This window comes from Embiotoca jacksoni, unplaced genomic scaffold (assembly GCF_022577435.1).
Source record: "Embiotoca jacksoni isolate LCO1_2020_lvr unplaced genomic scaffold, fEmbJac1.0.p SCAF_75, whole genome shotgun sequence".
Taxonomy (NCBI): Eukaryota; Metazoa; Chordata; class Actinopteri; family Embiotocidae; genus Embiotoca; species Embiotoca jacksoni.
In genome coordinates this window covers 929,951-957,450 of record NW_027185431.1, presented here as the reverse complement: position 1 = coordinate 957,450, position 27,500 = coordinate 929,951, and the positions used below count along the sequence as shown (strand labels likewise).

The 27,500-nt window shown below is 43.8% G+C and overlaps 1 protein-coding gene across 1 annotated transcript in view; it reads right to left on the bottom strand.

The window, feature by feature from the left end:
- Positions 1–27,500, bottom strand: part of fars2 (phenylalanyl-tRNA synthetase 2, mitochondrial) — an 82,130-nt gene that overhangs the window by 28,684 nt on the left and 25,946 nt on the right. The window contains exons 9-10 of the mRNA XM_069177627.1: positions 2,681–2,841; positions 1–68 (exon numbers count right to left, since the gene is read on the bottom strand). The exon at positions 1–68 is cut by the window's left edge and continues 96 nt beyond it. Coding sequence (XP_069033728.1) covers positions 1–68; positions 2,681–2,841 — 229 coding nt within the window. The remainder of the gene's footprint in view (positions 69–2,680; positions 2,842–27,500) is intronic.

Genomic DNA, 27,500 nt, shown 5'->3' with positions numbered 1-27,500 from the left:
TCCTGCTGCATGTCGTCCGGCAGCCAGAAGGAGATGTCGTTGTGCAGCGCCGGGTACTTACTGAGGGGCTGGGGAACACACACACACACACACACACACACACACACACACACACACACACACACACACACACACACACACACACACACACACACACACACACACACACACACGGAGGACAACGATTAACCAACGTCCTCCCAAGATAACGGTGGACGGAGGTTCAGGCAGGATCATCTGTTGGAACTGTTATAAACACATCAGTTGACAGAAAGATGGAAAAAATAACAAGCAGGAGATGTTCAGGAACAAAAGAAGAGTTCTCCAGTAAAATGAAGACGGACTGAGAACAGGAGTGGAAACCTGAGAGGAACCAGAGAGGAGAAAGTGTAAGAGACGATAAGACGTTTGAACAGAATCCATCTGATATTTTATTCAGAGACTTCTGTCTGAGATTTCTGTCATCTGTCACTGGTTTATTATCCTGGAAATAACTTTTAATACACAGAGAGAAGCAGGGAAAGAGTTTCTGTCTGTTTCATGTCAGTCATCGGGTGATTGACTGGTTGGTTGGGGAGGTAACGAGGTGACCGGTTACTGGACGGGAAGAGACGTTCCACATACTTTAGGCCTCACAGTGCAGATGGAGGGAGCAGACTTGTCAACACTAGTTTAGTGGCACTAGACAGCTCCCTGGTGTATGAGTGTGTGCAAACATGGACACACAAACGCACACAAACACACACAAACGCCGGCAACTTGTTTCCTGTTCGGCCCCCGGCCGTCACAGTTCATTATCTGTGGATCCGGGAGTCGGTGAGGGCTTAAGGGGTAGAGGTGGAGAGTCCTGGCCCAGGAGAGGTGCACTGACCCTGGGCAGTAGATGAGCTGTGCTCCCCTGGTCCCTCTGGAGGAACCAGCTCATCAATACAACTTACAGGACTGCAGGCTGGACAGAGACAGAACCTCAGTGTCCTCACCTGACATCCATCCCTCCCTCCACCCCTTCCTCCATCCCTCCAACCCTCCCTCCATCCTTCCCTCCACCCTTCCCTCCATCCCCCCCCCCTACATCCCCTCTTCTCTTATTCTCCTCTCTGCCCTCCAACAGTCACTTGAAATGTTCTTCATTAGTGATGACGAGTCGACAAAAAGCACCTTTAGCAGGGACAGAGGAACCGCTGTGAACCTGCACACACCCCACCGTGTGTGTGTGTGTGTGTGTGTGTGTGTGTGTGTGTGTGTGTGTGTGACAATGATGATGGGGGGTCAGGGGAAGTGACTGGTGCCAGCTGATGTGAGCCCCCACTGTCAAAATGTTTTATACATGAGGTTAAGAGGCTAGAACACACACACACACACACACACACACACACACAGACACACACACACACAGACACACACACACACAGACACACACACACACACACACACACACACACACACACACACACACACACACACACACACACACAGGATAAAAGACTGGAGGTGAGAGTACAAGTACAGTAATAAAACAGGTACTTAGTTGATTGGATGATAGGGTCGATAGGTTGTTGGTTGGTTGGTTGGTTGGTTGGTTGGTTGGTTGGTTGGTTGGTTGGATTAGTAAGTAGGTAAACAATTGACTGTTTGAGTGGTTGGTTAATTAGTTGGTTGCATAAGTAGTTGATGGGTTGATTGGGGAGGGAGGTAGATAGGTGGTATAGCTAGCTGATTGGTGGGTTGGATATGTAGGTATCTTATTGGTTGGATTGGTAACTGAGTGTTTGGTTGAACAGGTGGGTATGATTGGTTGGTTGGTTTACTCGATAGGTTGTTGGTTGGAGGTAAAATACAAAGAACAAACTCTTATCTTATGTCCAGATGGTCACTGTGTCAGATCAGGCGATTATAAAGTCATAAATCCTGTGAGATGTCATCAGGAGGGAGGAGCCAGCGACATATTTCCTGATTGAAGAATGTAAACAAACATCAGCATCCAAAGCGAGAAAAACCTAAAAACGACAGAAACAGCAGCCGTGGACTCGTCGTTGTGCCGCACCAGGAGGACAGTCTAGGTAGGCTGTCATTCATCCTCAGTCTTTACTGTTGCTATGGTTACAGTCTCCGGGCTCCCGTGCTTGGTCATTGTGGAAATCGCCATATGAGGCGAGAGATGAAAAGTATTCTGACAGGTTTGTTTTACATCAGGACTTCACGAAACGACGGAGCAGCAGCGTCAGCTGTCGTCCGCGATGACTCATCATGTGATAAAACGATGAGTCATGTTTCAGGCTGGGATCTTCTAAACCTCGCACTACAACAAACAGCACTTCTGGCTTCTGCTGAATCTTCATGTGAATCCTTTATATGAACAAAGAATCAAAAGCAGGTAAACTGAAGCTGAGACTGTTCGGGGGTGAAAGTTCTTCCAGCACATCGTGTTTCCACAGCGGAGAGCCGGGAGATTCAGCAAATCAGTCTGCTGACACATCAAAAGAGCGACAGCTTCAAATTCCCTCTGAACGTCATTCTCTGCAAAATCTGAACTTTGTCTACGGGTGATAAAATATGTCTGTTCTGATTACTGCCGGCCAAAAAACTACAAGCAAAACAGGATGTTTGCAGTTGAAGGTTTTTAGAAACGGAGTGAGTTTGAACAGTTAGAGACTCGTAGAGAGGAAACCGGCGTCGGTACCTGGAAGCAGACGGGCTGCTGGACGTCCTCCAATCTGAACTGTCGGAGGAAGCGTTCGTCCTGACTCCAGAACAGCCGGATGTCCGGGATGTCGTACAGCACCATGGCGAGCCTCTCCAGGCCCAGACCGAAGGCCCAGCCCAGCTTGTTCCTCACCCCCGCTGCAAACAAAACACAACATCAGCACGCAAGCCGACGAGTCCTTAAAATCATTACGCAGGACTCGTTCTCCAACTTCACGTCGAACAATCCACAGCGTTATCCTCGGGTCAACTTTACTTCCTTCCTATAAACACCAGCGGTTTCCAGTGTGGGAAGACAGAACGTCTTCTGAGTTTTATTTGTTGTGACTGAATGTTGAAGTTCATCTTTTATTGTGACTCTAACAGTCGGTTTAAGACGAATCGATCGCAACGATCCATAAAGACATCGTTCAGTTCGTTTACTTGTTTGTTTTGTGAGAAAAAATTTGATAAAAACCTTCAAAAAATAAATAAATGAACAGCTTGGATGCAGCCACGTTTTCTTAATGCATTGCAGACCTCTTCAACTGTCAATCAAACACACTGGATTGATTTATTTTTATTTTTTTGGTATCAGATCGGAACTCGACAGAGAATCAATATTAAATAACTCAAAACTTTGTCCGGACAGCTTTAATTTTAATGCGAAGTCATTCAGAGGAGAGAAAATGTTACAAAATCCATCAGATTCAAATGAAACCTGATTTGGTCTCATTTGTCGTTTCCTTCGACGCCCCGCGGAGCTTCAAAATGACTTTTCAGGAAAAAAAAACAACTGAAAACTTTTGCAGCACGATTTAAAATTAAACTTTGATTCCTCTTGGAGGGAAGAGAAGGAAACAAGGAGAGGAGGAAACAAGGAGACGGAAACAAGGAGAGAAGGAAACAGGGAGAGGAGGAAACAAGGAGAGGAGGAAACAAGGAGAGAAGGAAACAAGGAGAGGAGGAAACAAGGAGACGGAAACAAGGAGAGAAGGAAACAGGGAGAGGAGGAAACAAGGAGAGGAGGAAACAAGGAGACGGAAACAAGGAGAGGAGGAAACAAGGAGACGGAAACAAGGAGAGAAGGAAACAGGGAGAGGAGGAATCAAGGAGATGGAAACAAGGAGAGAAGGAAACAAGGAGAGGAGGAAACAAGGAGAGAAGGAAACAAGGAGAGGAGGAAACAAGGAGAGGAGGAAACAAGAAGAGGAGGAAACAAGGAGAGGAGGAAACAAGGAGAGGAGGAAACAAGGAGAAGGAAACAAGGAGAGAAGGAAACAAGGAGAGGAGGAAACAAGGAGAGAAGGAAACAAGGAGAGGAGGAAACAAGGAGAGAAGGAATCAAGGAGAGGAGGAAACAAGGAGAAGGAAACAAGGAGAGAAGGAAACAAGGAGAGGAGGAAACAAGGAGAGAAGGAAACAAGGAGAGGAGGAAACAAGGAGAGAAGGAATCAAGGAGAGGAGGAAACAAGGAGAAGGAAACAAGGAGAGGAAGGAAGGAAGGAAGGAAGGAAGGAAAGAAAGAAGGAAGGATTCGGTCTCTTTAGTTCTGTTATGAAAAGTTCAGCCACCTTCAGGATGATATTTTATATGACTATGAATAGTCTGATTTGTGACGTATTCCACGGAGATATTTTAATCTGCTGCACATCTGACAGAGATTTTATACGTCAGAGGTTTTCCTTGTTTAATAAAGGCTGACATGCAAACAGACGTTGGTTCGAAGGTTCAGGTTCACAATAAATCTAATTCTACGGACTCGAACTAAACCTGCAGAAAACCAGAAGAAAACACGATTAAAGCAAATAAAAATTGTGAAATTTATGATCATTTTTGCGACTGCAGAGAAGCTCGCTGCTGTCAATCATCCCATGGCGCCTTTTAAACAGCACAATTCTCCTTTCAGAGCAAAACTGCTCAGCTGCCTCGAGGCGGGTCAAAGCGAAGGGCAGGCGCTCGGCGGAGTAAAGGATTATGGGTAAATCCAAGGATTTGAGACATTTTGGGCGTGGGACCCAGATGAGAGGGAGGCGGCTTCTCTCCCCGGGACCGAGACTAATTGAGACAAACCTGCTTCCTTTTCTGAAGTCAGACCCTCCGGAAACCGAGTCCCTGACCCCCATCTGGGCCGTGATCCACAGTTTAAGAAACACAGAACAAAAAAATGTTCAGCCCGAAAGAGAGTCGAGAGATTTAACTGTTAAGTTAAGTTAATTCATTCAGGAAGTGAATTTCCCAGAGATGAAAAATCCTTCGTCTGTTTCCATCGAGTGAAGATCGTAGAGGGCGAAGTGCAAACATCCAACAAGTACCTCAAACTTTACTACATGTACTTACTTACTTTTACTAAAATGCTTGAATCTACCGTCACTACTTCAGTAGAACACAACGTCAAAGTTTGACGAACCGCGTCCACCAAAGTGTTTTAAAAATATATATATTTTAACGGGAGCGATTTTCTTCTGGCATCAGTGATGTCATCATCCGTCAGTGATGTCATCAACCATCAGTGATGTCATCAACCATCAGTGAAGTCATCATCCATCAGTGATGTCATCGTTGGTTTGTGAACATTATGAATCCTCCAGTTCAGATTCTGTCCGTCACCATCTTGTTAGTTCGGAGCGGTTTGGAGCAGGAAGTGATAGCTTCCAGTCTGAGATCTTCATCCAGAGGAAATGTTCAACACATAAATGAACCGTTACATCTGAATATTCTGTGTCATAGTAAGTGAAGCGTCGTTGAACCCTCTTGGTTTCTATAAATCAGGATGTTTCTCTAGTCTTCAGTTTCCTAAACCTGACGTTAACCTTTCCATTGAACTACCGAGTGCCATAAAGTGCAATAAGAGCCTGACGGAGAAACGCTGTGTCCCTGTGAAATAACAGGAAGCCCCGAGCTGCCGGAGGAGCCCTTCGATTCCTGTATTATCACTTTTACATAAATCAGCAGGAACAATTAGCTGCGTCGGGCCGCCGGCTCTTGTTTAGCTTTCAGACTCATATTGTGAGGTCAGCGGCTCGGGGGGGAGGAGGGAGGTAATCTGGGGGTTTTCTAAATATTTGTGCGTGGGGGCATTCAAATGGCTCTCTGCTAATGGACGAACACACCCACGAGCACACACACACACACACACACACACACGCACACACACACACACACACACACACACACACACACACACACGAGAGGCGAGCCGGAGGAAGAGTTACCTGCTTTGAATGGAAATGTTTCTGTTTATTCTGATATGCAGGTGTGTGTACGAGTCCCCGTGTGTGTGCACACACACACACACACACACACACCCTCCTTCACATCCAGGACTCGTCGGTCCCGGTCCAATCAGCAGTCGGGGAATGTGGTTTCTATGCTAATGAGCGTGGGGTCGCGGGGTCGCAGGAGATGAGGGAACACGCTGGAATAAATCTCCACTTCATGATAACGCACAATCAATCAGATGCATGACCCTCCTCCTCCTCCTCCTCCTCTCCTCCTCCTCCTCTCCTCTCCTCCTCCTCCTCATCCTCCTCCTCTCCTCTCCTCCTCCGTCTCGTCTCAGATCTCCTGCTGCCCTCATCATGAAACTCTCCAACATCTTTCTCTACACTTTCCATTTGTTCTCTTTGCATACTTTTCAGATTTGGAATCTTTTGAATTCGTCTTAATTTCAGCAGAAACTGACATGAAAAATGGATATCATTTAATATTTCTACGTTTTTTTCAGCTTCTCCATCACAGCCTCTGAAGAGCAGTTGACGGGCTTGTTGAACTTGTCTGTGGACACTTCTTTATGGTGGTTGGCGCCAGTCACACTTGTTGCGACAGCTGATTTGGACGCGTTACTTGTGTTCAGGTTCTTGGGTGGAGAAAGAACTCCATTGGTCACCATAAAAATAAAACCTATTTCTTTTCCCAGAAAACATTTTTCAGGAATTCTAACTTTCTCCATTGGCTTTGGTTCAACGGAGTAAAAGTGTAGATCAATAAGTTCAGAGAGTTCCTGAACGCAGCACGGTGCTGCACACGGAGCAGCAGGAAGCAACAACCTCCATCAGGAAGTATTCAGAGTTCAACATCTTCACTGAGTTCAACACGTTAACATGACCGCTGGTACGTGAACATCAGTGATGTCATCACGGACCGCAGCCGAGTGTTCCTGAGCCCATGCAGTGATTTCGACGCGCTGGGCGAGGTGTTCCTGCGCCGGGCGGAGCGTCACCGTCCAAGACCGAAGAAGAAGGCGGGTTTGTCAGGGGGGTCATCAGGTGGGTCATCAGGTGGGTCATCGGGTGGGTCATCAGGAGGGTCATCAGGAGGGTCATCAGGAGGGTCATCAGGAGGGTCATCGGGTGGGTCATCAGGAGGGTCATCAGGAGGGTCATCAGGTGGGTCATCAGGTGGGTCATCAGGAGGGTCATCAGGTGGGTCATCAGGAGGGTCATCAGGAGGGTCATCAGGAGGGTCATCAAGTGGGTCATCAGGTGGGGCATCAGGTGGGTCATCAGGAGGGTCATCAAGTGGGTCATCAGGTGGGTCATCAGGAGGGTCATCAGGTGGGTCATCAGGTGGGTCATCAGGAGGGTCATCAGGAGGGTCATCAGGTGGGGCATCAGGTGGGTCATCAGGAGGGTCATCAGGTGGGGCATCAGGTGGGTCATCAGGTGGGTCATCAGGTGGGTCATCGGGTGGGTCATCAGGTGGGTCATCAGGTGGGTCATCAGGTGGGTCATCGGGAGGGTCATCGGGTGGGTCATCGGGTGGGCCATCAGGTGGGTCATCAGGTGGGTCATCAGGTGGGTAATCGGGTGGGTCATCAGGAGGGTCATCAGGTGGGTCATCAGGTGGGTCATCAGGAGGGTCATCAGGTGGGTCATCAGGAGGGTCATCAGGTGGGTCATCAGGAGGGTCATCAGGAGGGTCATCAGGTGGGTCATCAGGAGGGTCATCAGGAGGGTCATCAGGAGGGTCATCAGGTGGGTCATCAGGAGGGTCATCAGGAGGGTCATCAGGAGGGTCATCAGGAGGGTCATCAGGTGGGTCATCAGGAGGGTCATCAGGTGGGTTTTCTTTGTGTCACCGTGAATTGGTCCCCCAGAGTCAGACTGTCAACACCAAGTTCCACTGGGACCTTCTGAGGCGTCTGAGGGGAAAACATTCGCTGTGAACCACCTGAACTGTGACGCCATGGCAACAGGTTTGAGAAGTCCAAGGCCACCTCTTCCTTGTTGCACTTGCCCTCCAGCATCTTTAAGCCAAAGATCTAATTTGGATTTTGGACTTCTCCGGAGGGGGTCCGTCTTCTTGGCGTCTCCAGCCAGGGAGCAGCTGTTCTCATGGTCACCCCTTCAGGTTCTGTTCGGGTCGTGTCCAAACTCACCGTTGTCTTTCATGAAGCGTTTCCGTTTCATTTATGTAACATATTTGGCTCATTCTCTTCTTTACTCCTCTCCATCTTCTCTTTTCATCTCCCTCTATTGTTATATTTTAATCAGCTCTTCTTTCCTTCTCTCCTCCGTCTCCATTCCCTCCTAATTATATTTTCCATGAATATATTTATGACTGCATTATTAGAGACTGCGGTGGTGGTTGTGGTTTTAAGCTGCAGGATCGTGATCAAGTGTAATGATTACATAGGCCGCCGTGATAGAAAACACGACTTGTAATTAGGCACGGTTTCTGCAAGTGGAATCTGAGGCAGTAGAAATATAATTTAAAACCAGATTGACCCAGTAAAACTAAAGCAAAGAAGAAGAGGGGGATTCCTCACAAAGACAGCGAGCATATCATGGAGAAACACGGACATTTCTGAAACCTTTAACACTAATGCTGCATTTAAAGACCTTTTTTTAACACCACAAACGTTCCTCTTGAGCCGAGGAATCTCTTTAAACACTCACTTTTCTTCCTGAGGAACCTGAAATAGTCTCTGGAAATAATTTAGGACGTTTTAATGGCTGAGATTTTGCAGCACTAAACTTCACAGACTTGTCAAAACTCAGTGCAATCTACATCCGACACACCTGCCATGTTTAGACGCCGTCACGTACAGAAGGTTTCAAATGAGAAAAATGCCTTTTGCAACATTTTCCTTAACTTTTACTTCTGCTTTCTGAACGTATGCCTGAGAAATGACCTGTTTAAGGTCTTAAGTAGGACAAAAGCTAAAGATTTGTGGTTGGACGACAGTTCTATAAATTGGGGATTTAGGGGTTTATGACTGGTCGATAAACAGCAGGTTTAGAGGTGCAGCTCTGGTTTATATGCTGCATACGTTTAAGGATGTAGGACCAGACAATAAAGGGGGAATTTGTGGCGCAGATAACGTTTCTAGACCGGAGGTCAGGGGTTGCTGGACAGCAGGTATATAAACTGGTCATCTCCAGAAGCAGGGTTTGAGGAGTAAGACTGGTCTAACGGCTGGGTTTCATTTGTTCCACTGGTTGTTTAGGGTCTTATGACTGGATCCAGGACTGGTCTATAAACTGGATATCTTGGGCTGCAGGACTGGTCTATAAACTGGATATCTTGGGCTGCAGGACTGGTCTATAAACTGGATATCTTGGGCTGTAGGACTGGTCTATAAACTGGATATCTTGGGCTGCAGGACTGGTCTATAAACTGGATATCTTGGGCTGTAGGACTGGTCTATAAACTGGATATCTTGGGCTGTAGGACTGGTCTATAAACTGGATATTTTTGTCTTGTAGGACTAGTCTATAAACTGGATATTTTGGGGAATCATGACTGATCTATAAACTTGAGGTTTAAGTTTCGGGACTGGTGTATAAACTGAAGGTACGGGGTGTCACACGGGTCAATAACCTGCAGAACTGAGGCTCCAGACTCCTCCACACCCTGCTACTTGTGCTGCAGGCTTTCTGAACTCTCTGCGAGCCTCGATTCATCAGGTCTCGAGTGTCGGAGCGGGGAGTCTTTCACCTTTGGCTGCATCAGATCTGAGGATCTTGAGCCTGTCAGTGTGTCTGGTTCAGCTCAACCACAGGGATCGACAGCGACAGTGAGAGCTGCTGCACATCATCCAGAGCTGCCGGCAGATTAACAGACAACGAGGCTAATGAAGAGCTTTCAAAACGGGAAAAATCACACATCTGATGCATGAGACACTGATGTACAGACAGCCAAGAAGGAAGGCGGGAAAGACGCCTGAGTGACGCCGGAGTGTGTGTGTGTGTGTGTGTGTGTGTGTGTGTGTGTGTGTGTGTGTGTGTGTGAGTGTGTGTGTGTGTGTGTGTGTGTGTGTGTGTGTGTGTGTGTGTGTGTGAGTGTGAGTGTGTGTGTGTGTGTGTATGTGTGTGTGTGTGGGCAGAGCATCAGTGAACTAAGCTGCAGTGTGGCGAAGACGTCAGCCAAAACAGATTGCACGACACCCATCTAGGATAGATGCCCCGAGAACAAATATGTGTGTGTGTGTGTGTGTGTGTGTGTGTGTGTGTGTGTGTGTGTGTGATGAGACAACCCCCTGCCCTTCCTCTTTTTACTCCCAAACAGCTCTGCAGCGCCAGGCCTCCTCCCTCAGCCAATCAGGAAAAGCTCACACAAAAGAGTGGTGAGGTGTGTTTGTGTGTGTGAGTGTGTGTGTATTTGTGCGTGTGTGTATGTGTGTATTTGCAGTTGAATTGCCGTCTGTCGATGACATCACTGTTTAATTATCACATGACGGCAGCAGTGGTGTGTCTGTGTGAGTATCTGCATGCAGACGGTGTTCAGCAGGTTTGTCGTACAGACAGTAAAACGTGAACATGTTGATGTGAAGTAACGAAACAGAATAATTCCAACAGCCTGAGATAAAACACCAGGAAATATGTTACCGAGCGAGGTCCAAAACATCAGAGAACATCAGATAAAAGATTTATGGGTAAAACTCTGCAAAAAAAACAGAAAATGTTGGACCAAACCTAGGTTTAAAAATAAAAAAATATGGAACTAAAAAGGTCCAAAACATCAAAGAACATTCGACAAAACCATTTTAAAGCTGTCGAAAATATATGGGACCAACCAGGCAAACACCCCAGAGAGTGTTGGACCAAACCAGGACTAAAATATGAGAAAATATGGGACTAACAAAGGTCAGAAACATCAGAGAACATCAGAAAAAATAACAATGCTAATAAATAAATACATAAACAGGCCAAATTGGGCTGAAACCCACAAATTGTGGACCACAAAATGGTTAAAATACATGAAATTGACAAAACTGGACAAAATCACCAGAAACTATTGGACCGAACCAAAGAGAAAACATCAGAAACTATTGGACCGAACCAAAGAGAAAACATCAGAAACTATTGGACCGAACCAAAGAGAAAACATCAGAAAACAGTGGACCGAACCAAAGAGAAAACATCAGAAACTATTGGACCGAACCAAAGAGAAAACATCAGAAACTATTGGACCGAACCAAAGAGAAAACATCAGAAACTATTGGACCGAACCAAAGAGAAAACATCAGAAAACAGTGGACCGAACCAAAGAGAAAACATCAGAAACTATTGGACAGAACCAAAGAGAAAACATCAGAGAACAGGTAAACCTCCAGGTACTATTCGGGCTGGAACATGAAGGTATCCTGGAGTTTTATTGGACTCAACGCTGCAGCGTTCCTGAACTTAAACTCCAACTTCATAACAGAAAGTCATTCCATCAGATTAAAGGTGAAGAATTGAAGGATTATTACTGAAACTTGCGTTGATTGGGACGTTATTTAAAGTGCGTTTGCTTCATTCATGTAGATTCATTTTGTTCTTCTCTTCCCAGAATCTCATTTAACGATTTGTCGCACTCTCGTTCTGATTCGCTGTCGTTTTTCATTCACTTCATATCTCCCCCCACGCTGTCTGACAACGCCATCGCTCGCTCGTCCTCCTCTTCCGATTAAACCTCCTCTCCCTCCATCACCCCCCACCCCCCATCATTCTTCTCCTCTTCGCTCACCAGTCACATTTTTCCAGTCGTTTTGTCACCCTTCATTTTCAGTCTCTCCTCCTGCTTTCTCCATCACTCTCCTCATCCTCCTCCTGCTCTCTCCATCACTCTCCTCCTCCTCCTTCCTCCTTCCACCTAACCTGTTTCTCCTGGACATTTACCCCCCACTCCTTTTGTCTCTTTTAATTTGACCTGCACTCGTTCACTCTCCTCACTGCAGTCCATCGCTCTGATCTCACATCCTCCTCCATCTCTCCTCCATTTCTCCTCCTTCTGTCCTCCTCCATCTCTCCTCCTTCTCTCCTCCTCCATCTCTCCTCCTCCATCTCTCCTCCATCTCTCCTCCTCCATCTCTCCTCCTCCTTCTCTCCTCCTTCTCTCCTCCTCCATCTCTCCTCCTTCTCTCCTCACCACCACCAGGCTTTCACTTATCTTCCTCTTTTCTATCATTCTCTTTGTGTCTTCTTGTTTTTTTTGTAACGTCACTTCCCACTAGCTAGTTTGTATAAACAAATAAACATTAAAAGCAGAGATGGTGAGAAATAAAATAAATGTATTATCAATTATATGCAAAACGGAGGAATATGGTCCATTAATTTGAATCTCCTTACAGAAAATAACATGAATTTGTTTGTGCAAAAACCCATGTGATCACGTGATTCATGTATTTCATCACATGAGGAAAACATGGGAAACTCATGTGTTTTTCTGTAATGGTCCCAATGTCTCCGACTGATATCTGCAACGTGACATCAAAACAGAAACTTCAAAAATAAAACGGTCAGTTGTGTTTTTTCTCTTAATACTCAACAAGTTCTCCAACTTAAAGGTCCAAATACTAGAGGTGGTTGGCCCCTCCTCTTTTATACGAGCAAGCGGCAACCCATCGTGACGTCAACCAGTCGCCATCTCGGTTTTTGGAGTCAGTAGTGACCATATTTGGACGAGCTTGGGGCGGAGCGAGGACATTATGCCCCGCCCACCTATACCGGAAACCTGACTCCACCAAAGGCCTGTCAATCAAACCAATTATTATAAAAAAAGAAGCAGGTTTCTTTCATGTGATACGGGACTTTTCTGGCTCTTATCTTGCGAAACATTTCAAGAGCTGCAGAAATTGACAGCAGATTCTCGAACACTTCTCAACCTGAACCCAAAACTTACCATGACTCTTTCCTTTCTTTACCGTTTCCTCGAGAACTTTTCTTAACAAAGTTCTGCAGTTAACGCCATCGATGGAGAGATTTCCTTCCGTGAGTACGTGTCTGGAATCTTAAACATGAAGCCTCCCCGTGATGCGAGCGCCGCTTTGCATCAGCCTTCAGTAATGAATATGGATCATGGAAACAATATATGGAAGCAGTCTGCGGCGGCTGCCTGTTATTGAACCGCGCTCCTGAATTAGTGATGAGGACCAGATAAATTATGCAGAGTGATTAGTAACCAGGCAACACGCGGGTTTACCTCCCCGTTTGGAGATCAATACGGAGGGAGGGGGTCGAGGGAGACGGAGCGACACGGGGGGGAAAACTCAGAGTTCAATTAAATCAACACCAATCAGGACCGGACGGCGTCTGAAGGATCGCCTGCCTTTACACGACGATGAAACAGGTGCTTTTTAAACATTTTGACATCTACCTTTAAAAAATAGGTGGATTTCTATTGTAATAAGAAGTTGGAAATGATCTGCACTTGTACAGCAGTTTTTTACCATCGCGGTATCCGTTCACTCATTAACACACCACCGGTGACGATGCCACGCAGGATGCTCAGCTCACTCCGGCACAGAAGATCTTCACAATCAGCACAGTTCACATCGTTCAGGATACGACCGCAGTCTCCTCATCTGTTTATCAGTCATGACGTCACGTTCACAAAAATGGGTCGGACATAAAGTCACAGTGACTTATGACTTTCAAAATCTACACGGTTCATCCTCGAGTCCAAGTGAATGTTTGTACCAAATTTGAAGATGTTTACTCATGAGGATAGAGTGACCTTTGACCTTCAAAATACTGTCAGTTCACCCTTCGGTCAGAGCGAACTTTTGTGCCGAATTCGAAGAAACTTTATCGAATTGACGAGAATGGAACTGATGGACGACTCAAAGACACGATGGACTACGAGGCCGTCGCAGAAGCAAAATAAACAGTAGTTTTTTTTTCTTCAAACACTGGAAGGAAAACAAAAAAAACAAAATGAGTAAAACAAGAAAATGTAGAAACAGCAGAACTCGATTCTTAGAATTAAAAACCGTGTCACTTCCTGTTTTCACTGAAGTCATGTTCGTCCTATCTGAGTGGGCGCACAAAAAACATGACTCACAGTTCCACAAATACTGTTGTCCTTTTCTTATTTTCTGATCATGAATCCCACTTCAAATGAAACATAAATACTGAGGTACATGACGCAGCTTTCCCACTCCACTCCCAAAAAAACACCTCCCACTGCTGATTTCACCAGCACCAACGTTAAAAAGCACACACACACACACACACACACACACACACACACACACACACGGGCGCGCACACACACGGGCGCGCACACACACATACACACACACATACACACACACACACACACACACACACATACACACACACACACACACACACACACACACACACACACAGATCAGGCTCTAATTACGGGCGGATTACTGGGAGATGGCCGGGCTTTGGCGAGGTTAGCTGTTGGAGCTGCTCACACAGCTTAGCGACCTGATCCTCTGTTTAGTGGAGGTTAAGACACTCGCTCGTCCTCACGGCAATAATGAAGCGTCCCCCGTCCACCGGCCCAGATTACAGAAGGACTAATGAGAGAGGCAGAGCGCCACGGAGGTGGGCGGGGTCATGCGGAGGAGGAGACGTGGGATTTACGGGGAAATATGAGTGACGGGACATTGGACGTCTTCAGGTCCTTGTTCTGTCCGCTGGGAGACGTCTGGGACCGAGAACTCGGGTAAACCTGGATTACGTTGAGATAATATTTTGGATACATCTGGTCCAACCCGATTCTACATCCAGGTTGTCATGGTTACGGGCCAGGACGAGTCTCATCGGTTCAACCTTTTACACGCTGGAGAAATCTGACGAGACTTTCAAAAGAATAAAAAAACAAAAATCGGAATATGACAGATTTGAGCCGACGGTCTGAACGAGGCCGAACAACACCTGACGTTTCCCGTTTGTGTTCACCGTGAGGAGGAACCACGTTTTTACCTCCAACATTTCCCAACCGTGGAGGCAGACAGATGGAGAGGCAGACAGATGGAGAGGCAGACAGATGAACAGGCAGACAGATGGACAGGCAGACAGATGGACAGGCAGACAGATGGACAGGCAGACAGACATTTAGATCTGCAGGCGACACACGGCGGTGTTTGTGGAGGTGTGCTGCGGTTGAGGGGATTTCCCTCCTTCTGCTGGCGACGCTCTCATGTCTCATTATCCAGTTTGTGGTCCAGAGAGGACACCGTTTATCCCCCGTATGCTCCTGCTTCCTCACGATACCACGGAGGGGACGACGGAGGGTTGAACCGAGTGCCACTCAGCTCAATGTGGGGAATGAAGGGCAGCGGAGGAAGATGATGTAATGAAAGCGGTGAAAACTTGGGGAGAAGGAGGGGCCCATTTACAACTGAATGTTCCTGAGCCCATGCAGTGATTTCCAAACTCTGTAAACGGTCAACAGAGACTCATGAAATGCTTCAGAAAGTCTACGGCGATGAAGCGACGAGCCGGGTGACGTGTTCTGATGACATCACGTTTCAAGAGGGGCGGAGCTTCACCGTCCGATACCAAATCAGACTGTGAACACCAAGTTCCACTGGGACCTTCTGAGGCGTCTGAGGGGAAAACATCCACTGTGAACCACCTGAACTCTGGCGCCGTGGCAACAGGCTTCTCCAACATGGGCCCTCGTGGGGGCACTGATTTAAAAACAGCCATGATTCTGTAATGGAAATCACTGCATGGGCTCAGGAACACTTGGTTGTAATCAGACGTGTTGAAGATTTTTTCCCCCCAAAATCAGATGTTTCTCTGCTCCAGTTTCAGGTTTCCATGGTGACATCACTGATGTTCACGTACCAGCTGTCACGTAATGATGTTGAACTCTGAATACTTCCTGATGGAGGTTGCTGCTTCTTCCGTTTGCAGCACCGTGCTGCGTTCAGGAACTCTCTGGACTTTTCGACCGCCCCGCCTACGTAGATGTGACTACATTCGTCTCCTCCTCGCTCTTTGTTTTAATTACACTGACTCGGTGTGACCCCTCCTTGTTTCCTCGCCCCGTTACGTGGACCCCTCGCTGACCTCTCCTCGTTCTCTCCCCGTGTAATGATAAGTAACAAAAAACAAAAACAAAAAAAAAGAAATAAGATGAGCTGTTTAATGTGTTCAGACGTGATTAATCGGCGGCGGAGAGGTGAAGTGATTCCAAACAGCCGTTCGGCACTGCGTAATGACAGACGAGCTCGGCTGCCTGTTACCTTAATAAAGACGTCTGACATGTTAATTAGACCGACACAGCTGAGTGAGGATTGTGTGTGTGTGTGTGTGTGTGTGTGTGTGTGTGTGTGTGTGTGTGTGTGTGTGTGTGTCTCCGAGGACTCGCTGCTGCTGGCAGGAGAAGAAAGGCAGATATCTGACTTCCTCTCCGCTCACACACACACACGCACACACACGCGCACACACACACACACACACACACACACACACACACACACACACACACACACACACACACACACACACACAGGAAAGTTAACGGGATATATAGTATAAATCGATGAAAGCTGAGTATTTTGGAATAAACCTGGATTATTTTTAGGACTCCGCCTCCACGCTGCAGGCAGTGAAGGAGGACAACCAGAACCGTCTGTGTTCTGGAGCACCGGGGACACCCGTCCAACCCGGCCACGTTTCCACCGGCTCCTAGCAGAACTGTTACGTCACAATAAGACTGAACTTTTTTTTTTTTCGTTTCCACGTTGCATCCTGCGGACGTGTCACGTTCATTTCTGCAGAAGCGACAAACAAGACAGCGAGGCAGCCGTCATGTTGAGTTTAAACCAACAGTATCTTTGACCCGAGAGGAGTTCATGTCTCCTTGAACAAGCAGAACAAACGGTACCTATCGGGCCTTCGGTTCTGACTCGCCCAAAATCTGCCGTCACCGGTCGACAAAATCAAACTTGAGTCTTATTCTTGTGAGAAAATTATAGGCCCGAATATAAGAGCATATTTTTCTTATAAAATATCTGTTCCGAACATGAGACGTAGTTTTCAGACTGTTGGGCCTGAGAGGAGTTTCTGGTTCTGGCTCGCAAAGGAAATGATTTCATGACGACTAAAAACGAGTTCGTAACATCTCCTGATGTTTTTGCTGCAGAAATACAGCAGGTAGATTTTTTAAATATTCAAATATCAATAGATTAAAGCAAATAAGAAAGTAGGAGCAATCACATTTACAGCCGGATCCATGGGAATCTGTCGGTTTTTATTATCACTAATGATAAAAAACGGTTTCAGTCTGCAGGTTTATTTTATCGGTGATCGTATCGGTTCTGCTGGTTTCCACGGTGATCTTTCCAAATTCATATAATGACAACTTCCGGCATCACTCAGGAGCTTTTTATTTTCGCTTTTCTGCGAGTGAGAAGATGAAATCTAGAGTTTAAAATCTGCCTGCCTGGTAGACCAGAGTGAGGGTCTAAAACTCCCTCGCTGCTCCTCTGAAGTGTGAACATGTTGGTCAGCGTCACTCGGAGGCCGGCAGGACGACCCGATGTGAAGCTGTGAAACATTTGTGATTCACGAACGCCTGAATCGGGCCTGTTGGTGACAGTTGCTTAAAAAGCCTCATCGCTTTAAACGCTGTGGCCGCTCGTCGCATTAACTGCATCATCGGCGTCTGATTCACAGATTATTCACCGTGATGTATCGGTGCAGTCTGCCTCTCGGCGTGCACCCCCCCCCACCCCGGTAATGACCAATCAATCGCCTTCTGGGTCCCACATGGAAATTATTATTAATTAATCGGGTCTGTTGTTTGTGTGCATCGTTCACGTTCTGTGTCCTAAAATCCCTAAAAGTCATCATCATCATCACTGCTGTCGTCCTCCTCCACGTTTACTGTTTTTACTGGTTTTGAACTCTCAGGGAATCTTAGAGAGATTTTTCTATCATGAAATTGTCTCTTTGAGGTTGTTGTGTTTTTGAGGTTGTTTTGTGTCTCTGAGGTTGTTTTGTCTCTTTGAGGTCGTTTTGTCTCTTTGAGGTTGTTTTGTGTCTTTGAGGTTGTTTTGTCTTTGAGGTTGTTTTGTGTCTCTGAGGTTGTTTTGTGTCTTTGAGGTTGTTTTGTGACTCTGAGGTTGTTTTGTGTCTTTGAGGTTGTTTTGTCTTTGAGGTTGTTTTGTGTCTCTGAGGTTGTTTTGTGTCTTTGAGGTTGTTTTGTGACTCTGAGGTTGTTTTGTGTCTTTGAGGTTGTTTTGTCTTTGAGGTTGTTTTGTGTCTCTGAGGTTGTTTTGTGTCTTTGAGGTTGTTTTGTGACTCTGAGGTTGTTTTGTGTCTTTGAGGTTGTTTTGTCTTTGAGGTTGTTTTGTGTCTCTGAGGTTGTTTTGTGTCTTTGAGGTTGTTTTGTGACTCTGAGGTTGTTTTGTGTCTTTGAGGTTGTTTTGTGTCTTTGAAGTTGTTTTGTCTCTTTGAGGTTGTTTCGTGTCTCCTATTGGTTGTATGGGTGAATACTTTAAATCTGCTCTGAGGGTGTAAACGTTCCCACTTGTTGCAGCTAACTAACTTCATAACTCCATCTTTGGGACTTTTCTGTAAAAGGTTTCCTCTGTTGTTTTGTCAGCACCTCCCTGTTGTGATTTGTGCAGTCTTGAATGCTCCCTCGTTGCACAGCAGGACACATTTCTATGGAATAAATCAGAGCTGACCTGAATGCCTTTCTGCTCTACCAGACCGCCTCTAATAAAGTACTTCGGTTGTACTCGGGTATTTCCCTGGGGTTACACTGCAGTCAACATTGGTATCCGTCTTCAGACACTCCGCCACGGTGCTGAGCTGCTTCCTCCATGCTTTGTTTCACTCTGCTTTAACTCCGGAGGACTCTGTGTGGCTGCATGCAGGTGAGCAGAAAAGGACTGTTTCACTCAGACAGTAACAGCCACCTAAAGTTAGCTTTTAAGCTCTTTAGAGGCTTTTATTGTGAAACAGCTACAGGAAGTCTCGAGTAATTATAAACAACATAATGAAGCCAAACACACTTTAAAGGTTTTATGTTAAATTTAGCCTTAAATACAATTTTCGTCATTGCCATCAGTCGTCTGAACACGCTGCTTCACTGTCGGTTTACTGAGCCGTCATTAACACACCTGTCCTTCACCTACTGGGACAAAAAAAAAGGTCGGCTATTGTTAAGAAGGTGTTTATGACTTTAAATGTTTAACATTTGTGCTGATTGGTTAAAGGCTGCTCCAATACTGTCAAAACAAACCTGCAGATTACGTCCAGAACACAGACTGGATATAAAAGGTCTGAAAAATGGTTCCAATGCGGAAGTGTCTTAAACTGCAATACCACTCAGTGCCACCAGAGGTTGGCTCCAAAAAGCCTGTGTTTGTGTTTCTCAGTCAGCTTCTCTTCATCATCATCCTCATCATCCTCATCCTCGTCTTCCTCCAGCTGATGTGCTGCGTCGTCTCATTTCAGCCGCGAGCTCCTTCAGAGCCGGCAATTAACCAGCTCTAATTACTTTAAGCTTGTTATTTAGCTTGTTAACACACATTAATTAGGACCAAATAAGAAAAGGCCAGAGTTTGAGAAACATGAATCCTGGCTGCACATCGTTTATTCATCTGTTCCTGGGCCTTATTACCTCATCACGGCTGCAGCTGCTCACAAACCACCAGGAAAAGGTTTTTAACGGCGATCCGACGGCTTCATGACCTGTTGGCAGGTAGAAACCTTTCAGCTGGAGACTCGTCAAAGAGAAGTAACGTTTACGTCATTCGCAGGAAAAAAACATCCAGGCTGAGATGTTTCTGAACGCAGTCTCGTTAGTTCTGAGTTTAAGGTGTTTAAAAAGACTTTTAACGGTGTCGCACACTGAAGGCTTCAATTCACAGAGTTCAACTGTTAGTTTAAAGATCCATCGAAGTGTTTCTATTCTTTAACATCAGACCGACAACCTGCAGGTGCTGCAACATCTGAGTTCACAATGTTTGTTTAATTTGTTTGTTTCTTCTTTGATAGTTTATTTCTTTCCTGGTCCTCAACACAGAGTTTGTTTCTTTGTTTTGTTTTTTCTGTTTGTTTCTTTGCATGTTGTTTTCTTTGTATGTTGTTTTCTTTGCATGTTTTCTTTGCAGGTTGTTTTCTTTGTATGTTGTTTTCTTTGCATGTTGTTTTCTTTGTATGTTGTTTTCTTTGCATGTTGTTTTCTTTGCATGTTGTTTTCTTTGTATGTTGTTTTCTTTGTATGTTGTTTTCTTTGCATGTTGTTTTCTTTGCATGTTGTTTTCTTTGTATGTTTTCTTTGCATGTTGTTTTCTTTGTATGTTTTCTTTGCATGTTGTTTTCTTTGCATGTTGTTTTCTTTGTATGTTTTCTTTGCATGTTGTTTTCTTTGTATGTTTTCTTTGCAGGTTGTTTTCTTTGTATGTTGTTTTCTTTGTATGTTTACCATATTTATTCATTAATTTGTCTCTTGATAGTTTTTCTTTCTTTCACTGCATTAAACACAACATGCAAGATGAATTTCCAATTTTGAGAATTCTTTGGGTTTTTTGTTTGTTTGTTTGTTTTTTCTGTTGCTATCTTTGTTCATTTATTGTTTACAGTCTGGTATATTCCTCTTGTTTATTTAATCTATTTAATCTACAGAATTTGGCTCACATGCAGTATTACTTTCTTTTTCATTTTTTATACACACACTCCACTTTTATCCGATTTTAGTAAATTGAACTTTGTCCTTCAGTCGGACAAACGGAAACGTGACTGTGAATGTAGAAATCATTTACTGAATCCAGATAAAACAGAATCTGAGGATGAATCTCGGATGAAGACGTTTTTTATCCTCACCGGCGTGTAAAGGTGGAAACATGAAGTCGAGCAGACGCGTCATTAAGCTCCTCTCGGCTTCATCCTCCATGTAGGTGAATCGCTCCTCTCCTGTCACACAGAGGAAGAGGTACATCTCTGACCTTCTCCTGCTGCTCCTCCTCCAGCCTGACACCGAACATGTTCTCCCTCCTCCGACTCCTCGCTCTCCTTTTTCTTACAACGGGAAACACAAATGAGCTGAAAAGGTGAAACAGAGATCCGTTTCTGTTCCTGCTCATTCAGACATCTGTAAACCTGTCGCAGGTTCACCTGCTCCTCAGGACGTCCTCTCCGACGTTCGCTTTGCTCGAAGGCACATAAACCGCCGCTGACGAGTCCGGTTAAGATTTAAGTTGCCGTCAGTCGGTAGTTTTAGATGCGGAGATCACGATATTCTCTGAGTGCTCATCGTAATCTACCGGACCTGTTTTTACGTACAAAAAACGACGCACAACTCAATAAAATGTTCTTTGCAGGACTAATAAGACAAATATTCAAAATCCAGACCAGAGAGTAAAGCGGTGATAACACCAGGACCAGACACTCCTCACAATAAGAACAAAGTACAATTAATGAGTAAAAAGACGCAAAAATGCTCGTGAGAAATATGTCAATAAAAGTTTGTCACCCTCCGTTTTGGGTTTAATGTGTTAAAGAGAAAAAAATCTTGAATAAAAAGCTGCTGGTGTAAAACGACTCCATCTGGGGGTTTGATGGTTTCACTGGAGCAGCTGGCTTTAATAACCGTCCTAACGGCTGCAGGCCAACAGGTAGACACGTTAATGGGCTCGTTACAGGACGATGTGCAGCGATGGAGGTATGAATACTTTAAAGTCGGCGACCTTGACTTAAACGGAAGCCCTCAGGATGTGAAGAAGCCAGAGCTGAAACTTTTCCGTCTAGAGGCTGTCGCTCACAGCTTCAGTCTTCATCGCTGTGATTAAAGTCTGGAAAACCCTGTCGGCAGTAAGGTTCGCTCAGCGTCTCCGAAGGGTGAACCAATCAGAGATCAGCGTGGGTGTCTCCGTCTGCTGATGTTGATTGAAGTTTTGATTGATTATTTTATGTGTTTTTTTAAACAGCAGACGTTTAACTTTCATTTTCAGCCAAATCAGCTTTGAAAAACATTCATATTTTTTAATTCAATCTCTATTCTACATATTTAAACTCATATTAACCAAATATGATGCACACACACATTTGGAAGGCCCCAGGAAAAAAATGGCTATACATGTAATTGTTTTACAATGAACCTCAGTTATTCTACAACTGGTAGATAAAGACAACCAAGTACCGGCATCCTTGGATGTCCTCGCTCAGCCAAAGCAGGTTAGGAAAACCCTGAATTTAACCTTTGCTTTGGTATTTTTTTTTACCATTTTTCATCCAATACTAACCAACTTTGGTGGAAAGATTCCTGAGAGGATCCTCTACAAATCAGCTCCATGTGTTTTACAGTAACACTCACTGGATTCCTACAGCTGGTAAACAAAGTCAACCGATTACCGTCATCCTTGGATGTTCTGCTCAGCCAAAGGCAGTTCGAAAAATACTGAATTTATTGTTGGTTTTGGTATCTTTTCTCCTTTTTCTTCAGATACTAACCAACTTTACTGGAAAGATTCCTGAGAGGATCCTGTAGTACTGTAGTACAAAATGTACTGCAGTAGATGCCATACTGAAGTACAAATATATACTGTAAGACATTTAGTAAACCACTGTAATTAATATAGTTGACAAAGTAGTGCAGGAGATGTACTGCAGTAGCAGCAGTACTAGATGTAGTAGTACCAGTAGACGTGTTAGTAGAGGCAGTAGAATCAGAGGAGTACAAGTAGTAGACTCAGTACTTCTGTACTTTAAAGCTATTCAAACAAACTGAGCTCTGATATTGACTCTGTATCGGCCTGTGAACACACACACACACACACACACACACACACACACACACACACACACACACACACACACACACACACACACACACACACACACACACACACACACACACACACACTGCTCCTCTCCTCTCATTATTTCCATTACATCTACTGTCTCCACCCGCCCACCACATCCCGGGGTTGACATCAAACGCTGCTGAAGTAGACCCCTCCATTAGAGACGCTGACCTGAGAAACCACAAACACTCGGCAACGCATGGCTCATTAAACCACCACCACAGAGGATGTGTGTGTGTGTGTGTGTGTGTAACATTGTGGGGACCCGCCTCTCTACAGGGGACAAACAGTACGTCCCCAGAAGGACTGTAATGTTCGATGAACATGTCCATCACACTCAGTTTCACATTTATCAAGACGACTCATTCTATTATTGATCTATTGGTTATTGATCATTTCATCACAGATGTTGCAGATCTGACTTTTCACTGTTCTGATGTCAGTTTCAGGAGAAACATTATTTTGGTTTTGGTAAAACATACCAAGAAAAAATTATAATAAAGGAAATCTAAATATTGAATTAAACTGTTGCACATGTATGTGCACCAGCACACGGGTGATATGACACTCAGACCACACCTCCGCCACCGTGTGTGTGTGTGTGTGTGTGTGTGTGTGTGTGTGTGTGTGTGTGTGTAAGCAGAAAAGGTGGAGAAAGTTTGCAGAAAAGAAAAAGACGCAGAGTAGTTTGGACAGATGTTAGAGACCACACACACACACACACACACACACACACACACACTGCTGAGTCAGGTGGTACAGAATCTGATGAAGGAGGAGTGCTGAAGCAGATGGTGACACACACACACAATCACAAACACAAACATAGACACACACTACGGCAACAGGCAAACACAGACGAGGCCTCGCACACTGCGGTGCATTACGTTCGATGGTGATGAAGATGTAGCACGAAGACGACAGTGATGATGACAATGACGAAGGTGTTGAAGATGTTAATGAAGGCGCAGAGTGACGATGATGACGGTGAAGGTGCAGCTGATGACGCTGAAGGACATCAGAGTGGGCGGGGCTCCGAGCAGCAGATGAAGATTAATTGATGCCGGCAGCTCGGCGGAAGATAACGGCCTCCACACCAGCTGACAGCGCTGGACGTGGATCTGCTGCCGGGCGACGAGTCACAGAGATAAAACGGGACCGATGTGTCACGAGGACGCCGACACACACAGAAGCATCGACATCGATACTCTCGCTGCTATTTCAGACGACACCGAAACAACACTTTACTTCCAGGTTTCAGGAGATTAAATCGTTTCCTCCGTTCTGAATCATCTGAACACTTCAAAACAAACCGACCAACGAACTGTTGAAGTGAGGCTGAAATATAATATCAGATATTCATCAGTTAACCAGCTGGAGGATCAATACAGGCTGAGGATTAATATCATGTTCACTTAGAGAAATGTGTTGTTATGCTACGTTGTGTTAACACGTTAAAACACGTTAAAACATGTCAAAACATGTCAAAACATGTCAAAACACGGAAAAACACGTTAAAACATGTCAAAACATGGAAAAACACGTTAAAACACGTCAAAACATGTGAAAACACGGAAAAACACGTTAAAACATGTGAAAACACGGAAAAACACGTCAAAACATGTGAAAACACGGAAAAAACACGTTAAAACATGTCAAAACACGGAAAAACACGTCAAAACATGTCAAAACATGTGAAAACATGGAAAAACACGTTAAAACATGTCAAAACATGTGAAAACACGGAAAAACACGTCAAAACATGTGAAAACGCGGAAAAACACGTTAAAACATGTGAAAACACGTTAAAACATGTCAAAACACGGAAAAACACGTCAAAACACGGAAAACACGTTAAAACATGTGAAAACATGGAAAAACATGTCAAAACACGTTAAAACATGTCAAAACACGGAAAAACACGTCAAAACACGGAAAACACGGAAAAACACGTCAAAACACGGAAAAACACGTCAAAACACTTCAGACCGTTCTGTTGTCACGTATAGTCTCGTTATGTCGGTGTGTCATGTGCTATGATGTCATCACGTCACGTCGCTGTCATAATATTATCATTATGTTGTCATGTTATTTTGTTGTCGTCATAAGAAATTGCTCATTATGTTGTCATGTCATGATGTCATGATGTCATGAATCAGTTTTATGACATCATAATGTCTCGTCTCGTGTCCATATTTAATGCCATGTTGTCATCATGACGTCTTGTTGTCTCGTGTCATTAAGTCGTGTCGTGATGACATCACGATGACATCACGTCGTGTCGCTGCTTTATGTTGTTCCGATCTCGTGTTGTCGTTTTATCCTTTTAAAACTGTTCCTCTGAGTTTTATTTATTTTCTCTGATCCCTCAACGGCTGCAAAATAAAGCTGGTTGTGTTTCAGACGAGTTGAAAGCAGCACTTTGACCAGCAGTTTCCAGAAGGCTGTTTTCACAGCGAGCAGATGAAGCTCGGTCGGACCTGCCAACATGTCGGAGCGTCCCTGAAGGCAGCGCCGCCTTCGCAGGACGAATCCCAGAGATGCTCGTTAGGACAACTAAAGCTCCGACAAACACCGGGGAGTCTGGCGGAGCGGCGTGTTCGGGATTTGTCCCGCGTTGATGATGTCACGAGGCGGATCAGGACACTGACTTTGTTGGGATTTGAGCGGAGGATCTGCAGGATGAAGGTCGGATCAGCTGGAGATCAGTTCACCGCCTGGAAGCAATAAAACTCCACGACACCAGCACCTCCCTTTAACTTCAGGGATTCCTTCTCAGTAAAGGAGGCGACGCGTTTTATTACGTTCTGATATGTGATCGTGAAGATGGAAATGAAGTGAAGTCACTTCATCCTAGTTTGGTTGTTCTGATATGGAAGATTTATCGATGATGAATTCATAGATTTGACATCAAAAAAACAATATTTTCAACCAAAGAAATACTATAACAGTATTTAATGAATATATCTCACAGGCTCCATATTTCTATATTTCTATATTTAGAGGAGCGACGGTGAATTTAAAAACCGACTGCAGGCACGTTTTCCTTTGAATGAAATAAAATGAAATTGAATGAAATAAAAACCTTCAACATGAAACGGATTTATTTTTATCTGCAGGCGGTATTTTTAGCCGCAGCAGCAGATCCGACTCTGCAGAGATCAACTGACTCCTTTAATATTCAACCGTCACTAAGAGCAGCGCTCAGCCAGAAAACACTGCTGCTGTTGTTGTTGTTGTTGTTGTTGTTGTTGTTGTTGTTGTGCAGCAGATCAAACACACTGCTTCATTCAACACAGGTAAAACATGCTGACCAGGAAAACACACACTCATTTATCTACTTTGTTTAACACCTAAAAACGTTGTAATAAGTGACTGAAACTATATTCAGAATAAAACTAACGTTAAACGAACAGTTAGCGCTGCAGCTGACCACGAAGCATCTGATGATGCTAACTAGTGGAATCTAGAGAAACTGAAGCTAACTACTAAAAGCGAGCCATTTAAAAGTCATGCTGATTGTTAAGATAATGTTAAGATCATGTTAAGATCATGTTAAGATCATGTTAAGATCATGTTAAGATAATGTTAAAATAATGTTAAGATAATGTTAAGATAATGTTAAAATAATGTTAAGGTAATGTTAAGATAATGTTAAGATAATGTTAAAATCATGTTAACATAATGTTAACATAATGTTAAGATAATGTTAAGATCATGTTAAGATAATGTTAAGATAATGTTAAGATAATGTTAAGATAATGTTAAGATAATGTTAAGATAATGTTAAGATAATGTTAAGATAATGTTAAGATAATGTTAAGATAATGTTAAGATAATGTTAAAATCATGTTAACATAATGTTAACATAATGTTAAGATAATGTTAAGATAATGTTAAAATAATGTTAAGATCATGTTAAGATAATGTTAAGATAATGTTAAGATAATGTTAAGATAATGTTAAGATAATGTTAACATAATGTTAAGATAATGTTAAGATCATGTTAAGATAATGTTAAGATAATGTTAACATAATGTTAAGATAATGTTAAGATCATGTTAAGATAATGTTAAGATAATGTTAAGATAATGTTAAGATAATGTTAAGATAATGTTAACATAATGTTAAGATAATGTTAAGATCATGTTAAGATAATGTTAAGATAATGTTAACATAATGTTAAGATAATGTTAAAATAATGTTAAGATCATGTTAAGATAATGTTAAGATAATGTTAAGATAATGTTAAGATAATGTTAACATAATGTTAAGATAATGTTAAGATCATGTTAAGATAATGTTAAGATAATGTTAACATAATGTTAAGATAATGTTAAGATCATGTTAAGATAATGTTAAGATAATGTTAACATAATGTTAAGATAATGTTAAGATCATGTTAAGATAATGTTAAGATAATGTTAACATAATGTTAACATAATGTTAACATTATGTTAAGATAATGTTAAGATCATGTTAAGATAATGTTAAGATCATGTTAAGATCATGTTAACATAATGTTAAGATCATGTTAAGATCATGTTAAGATAATGTTAAGATAATGTTAAGATCATGTTAAGATCATGTTAAGATCATGTTAAGATAATGTTAAGATCATGTTAAGATCATGTTAAGATCATGTTAAGATCATGTTAAGATAATGCAGCTTCACGTTGAAGTTACGACACGAGAAGTCGAGAAAACGTGATCTTTTATCGTTCACACCAACAATTGCAGGTTTTTCTATTTTCTTTTTACCTCAGGTGGATCCTTTACCCCCCTCCTCCCACCGCACCCC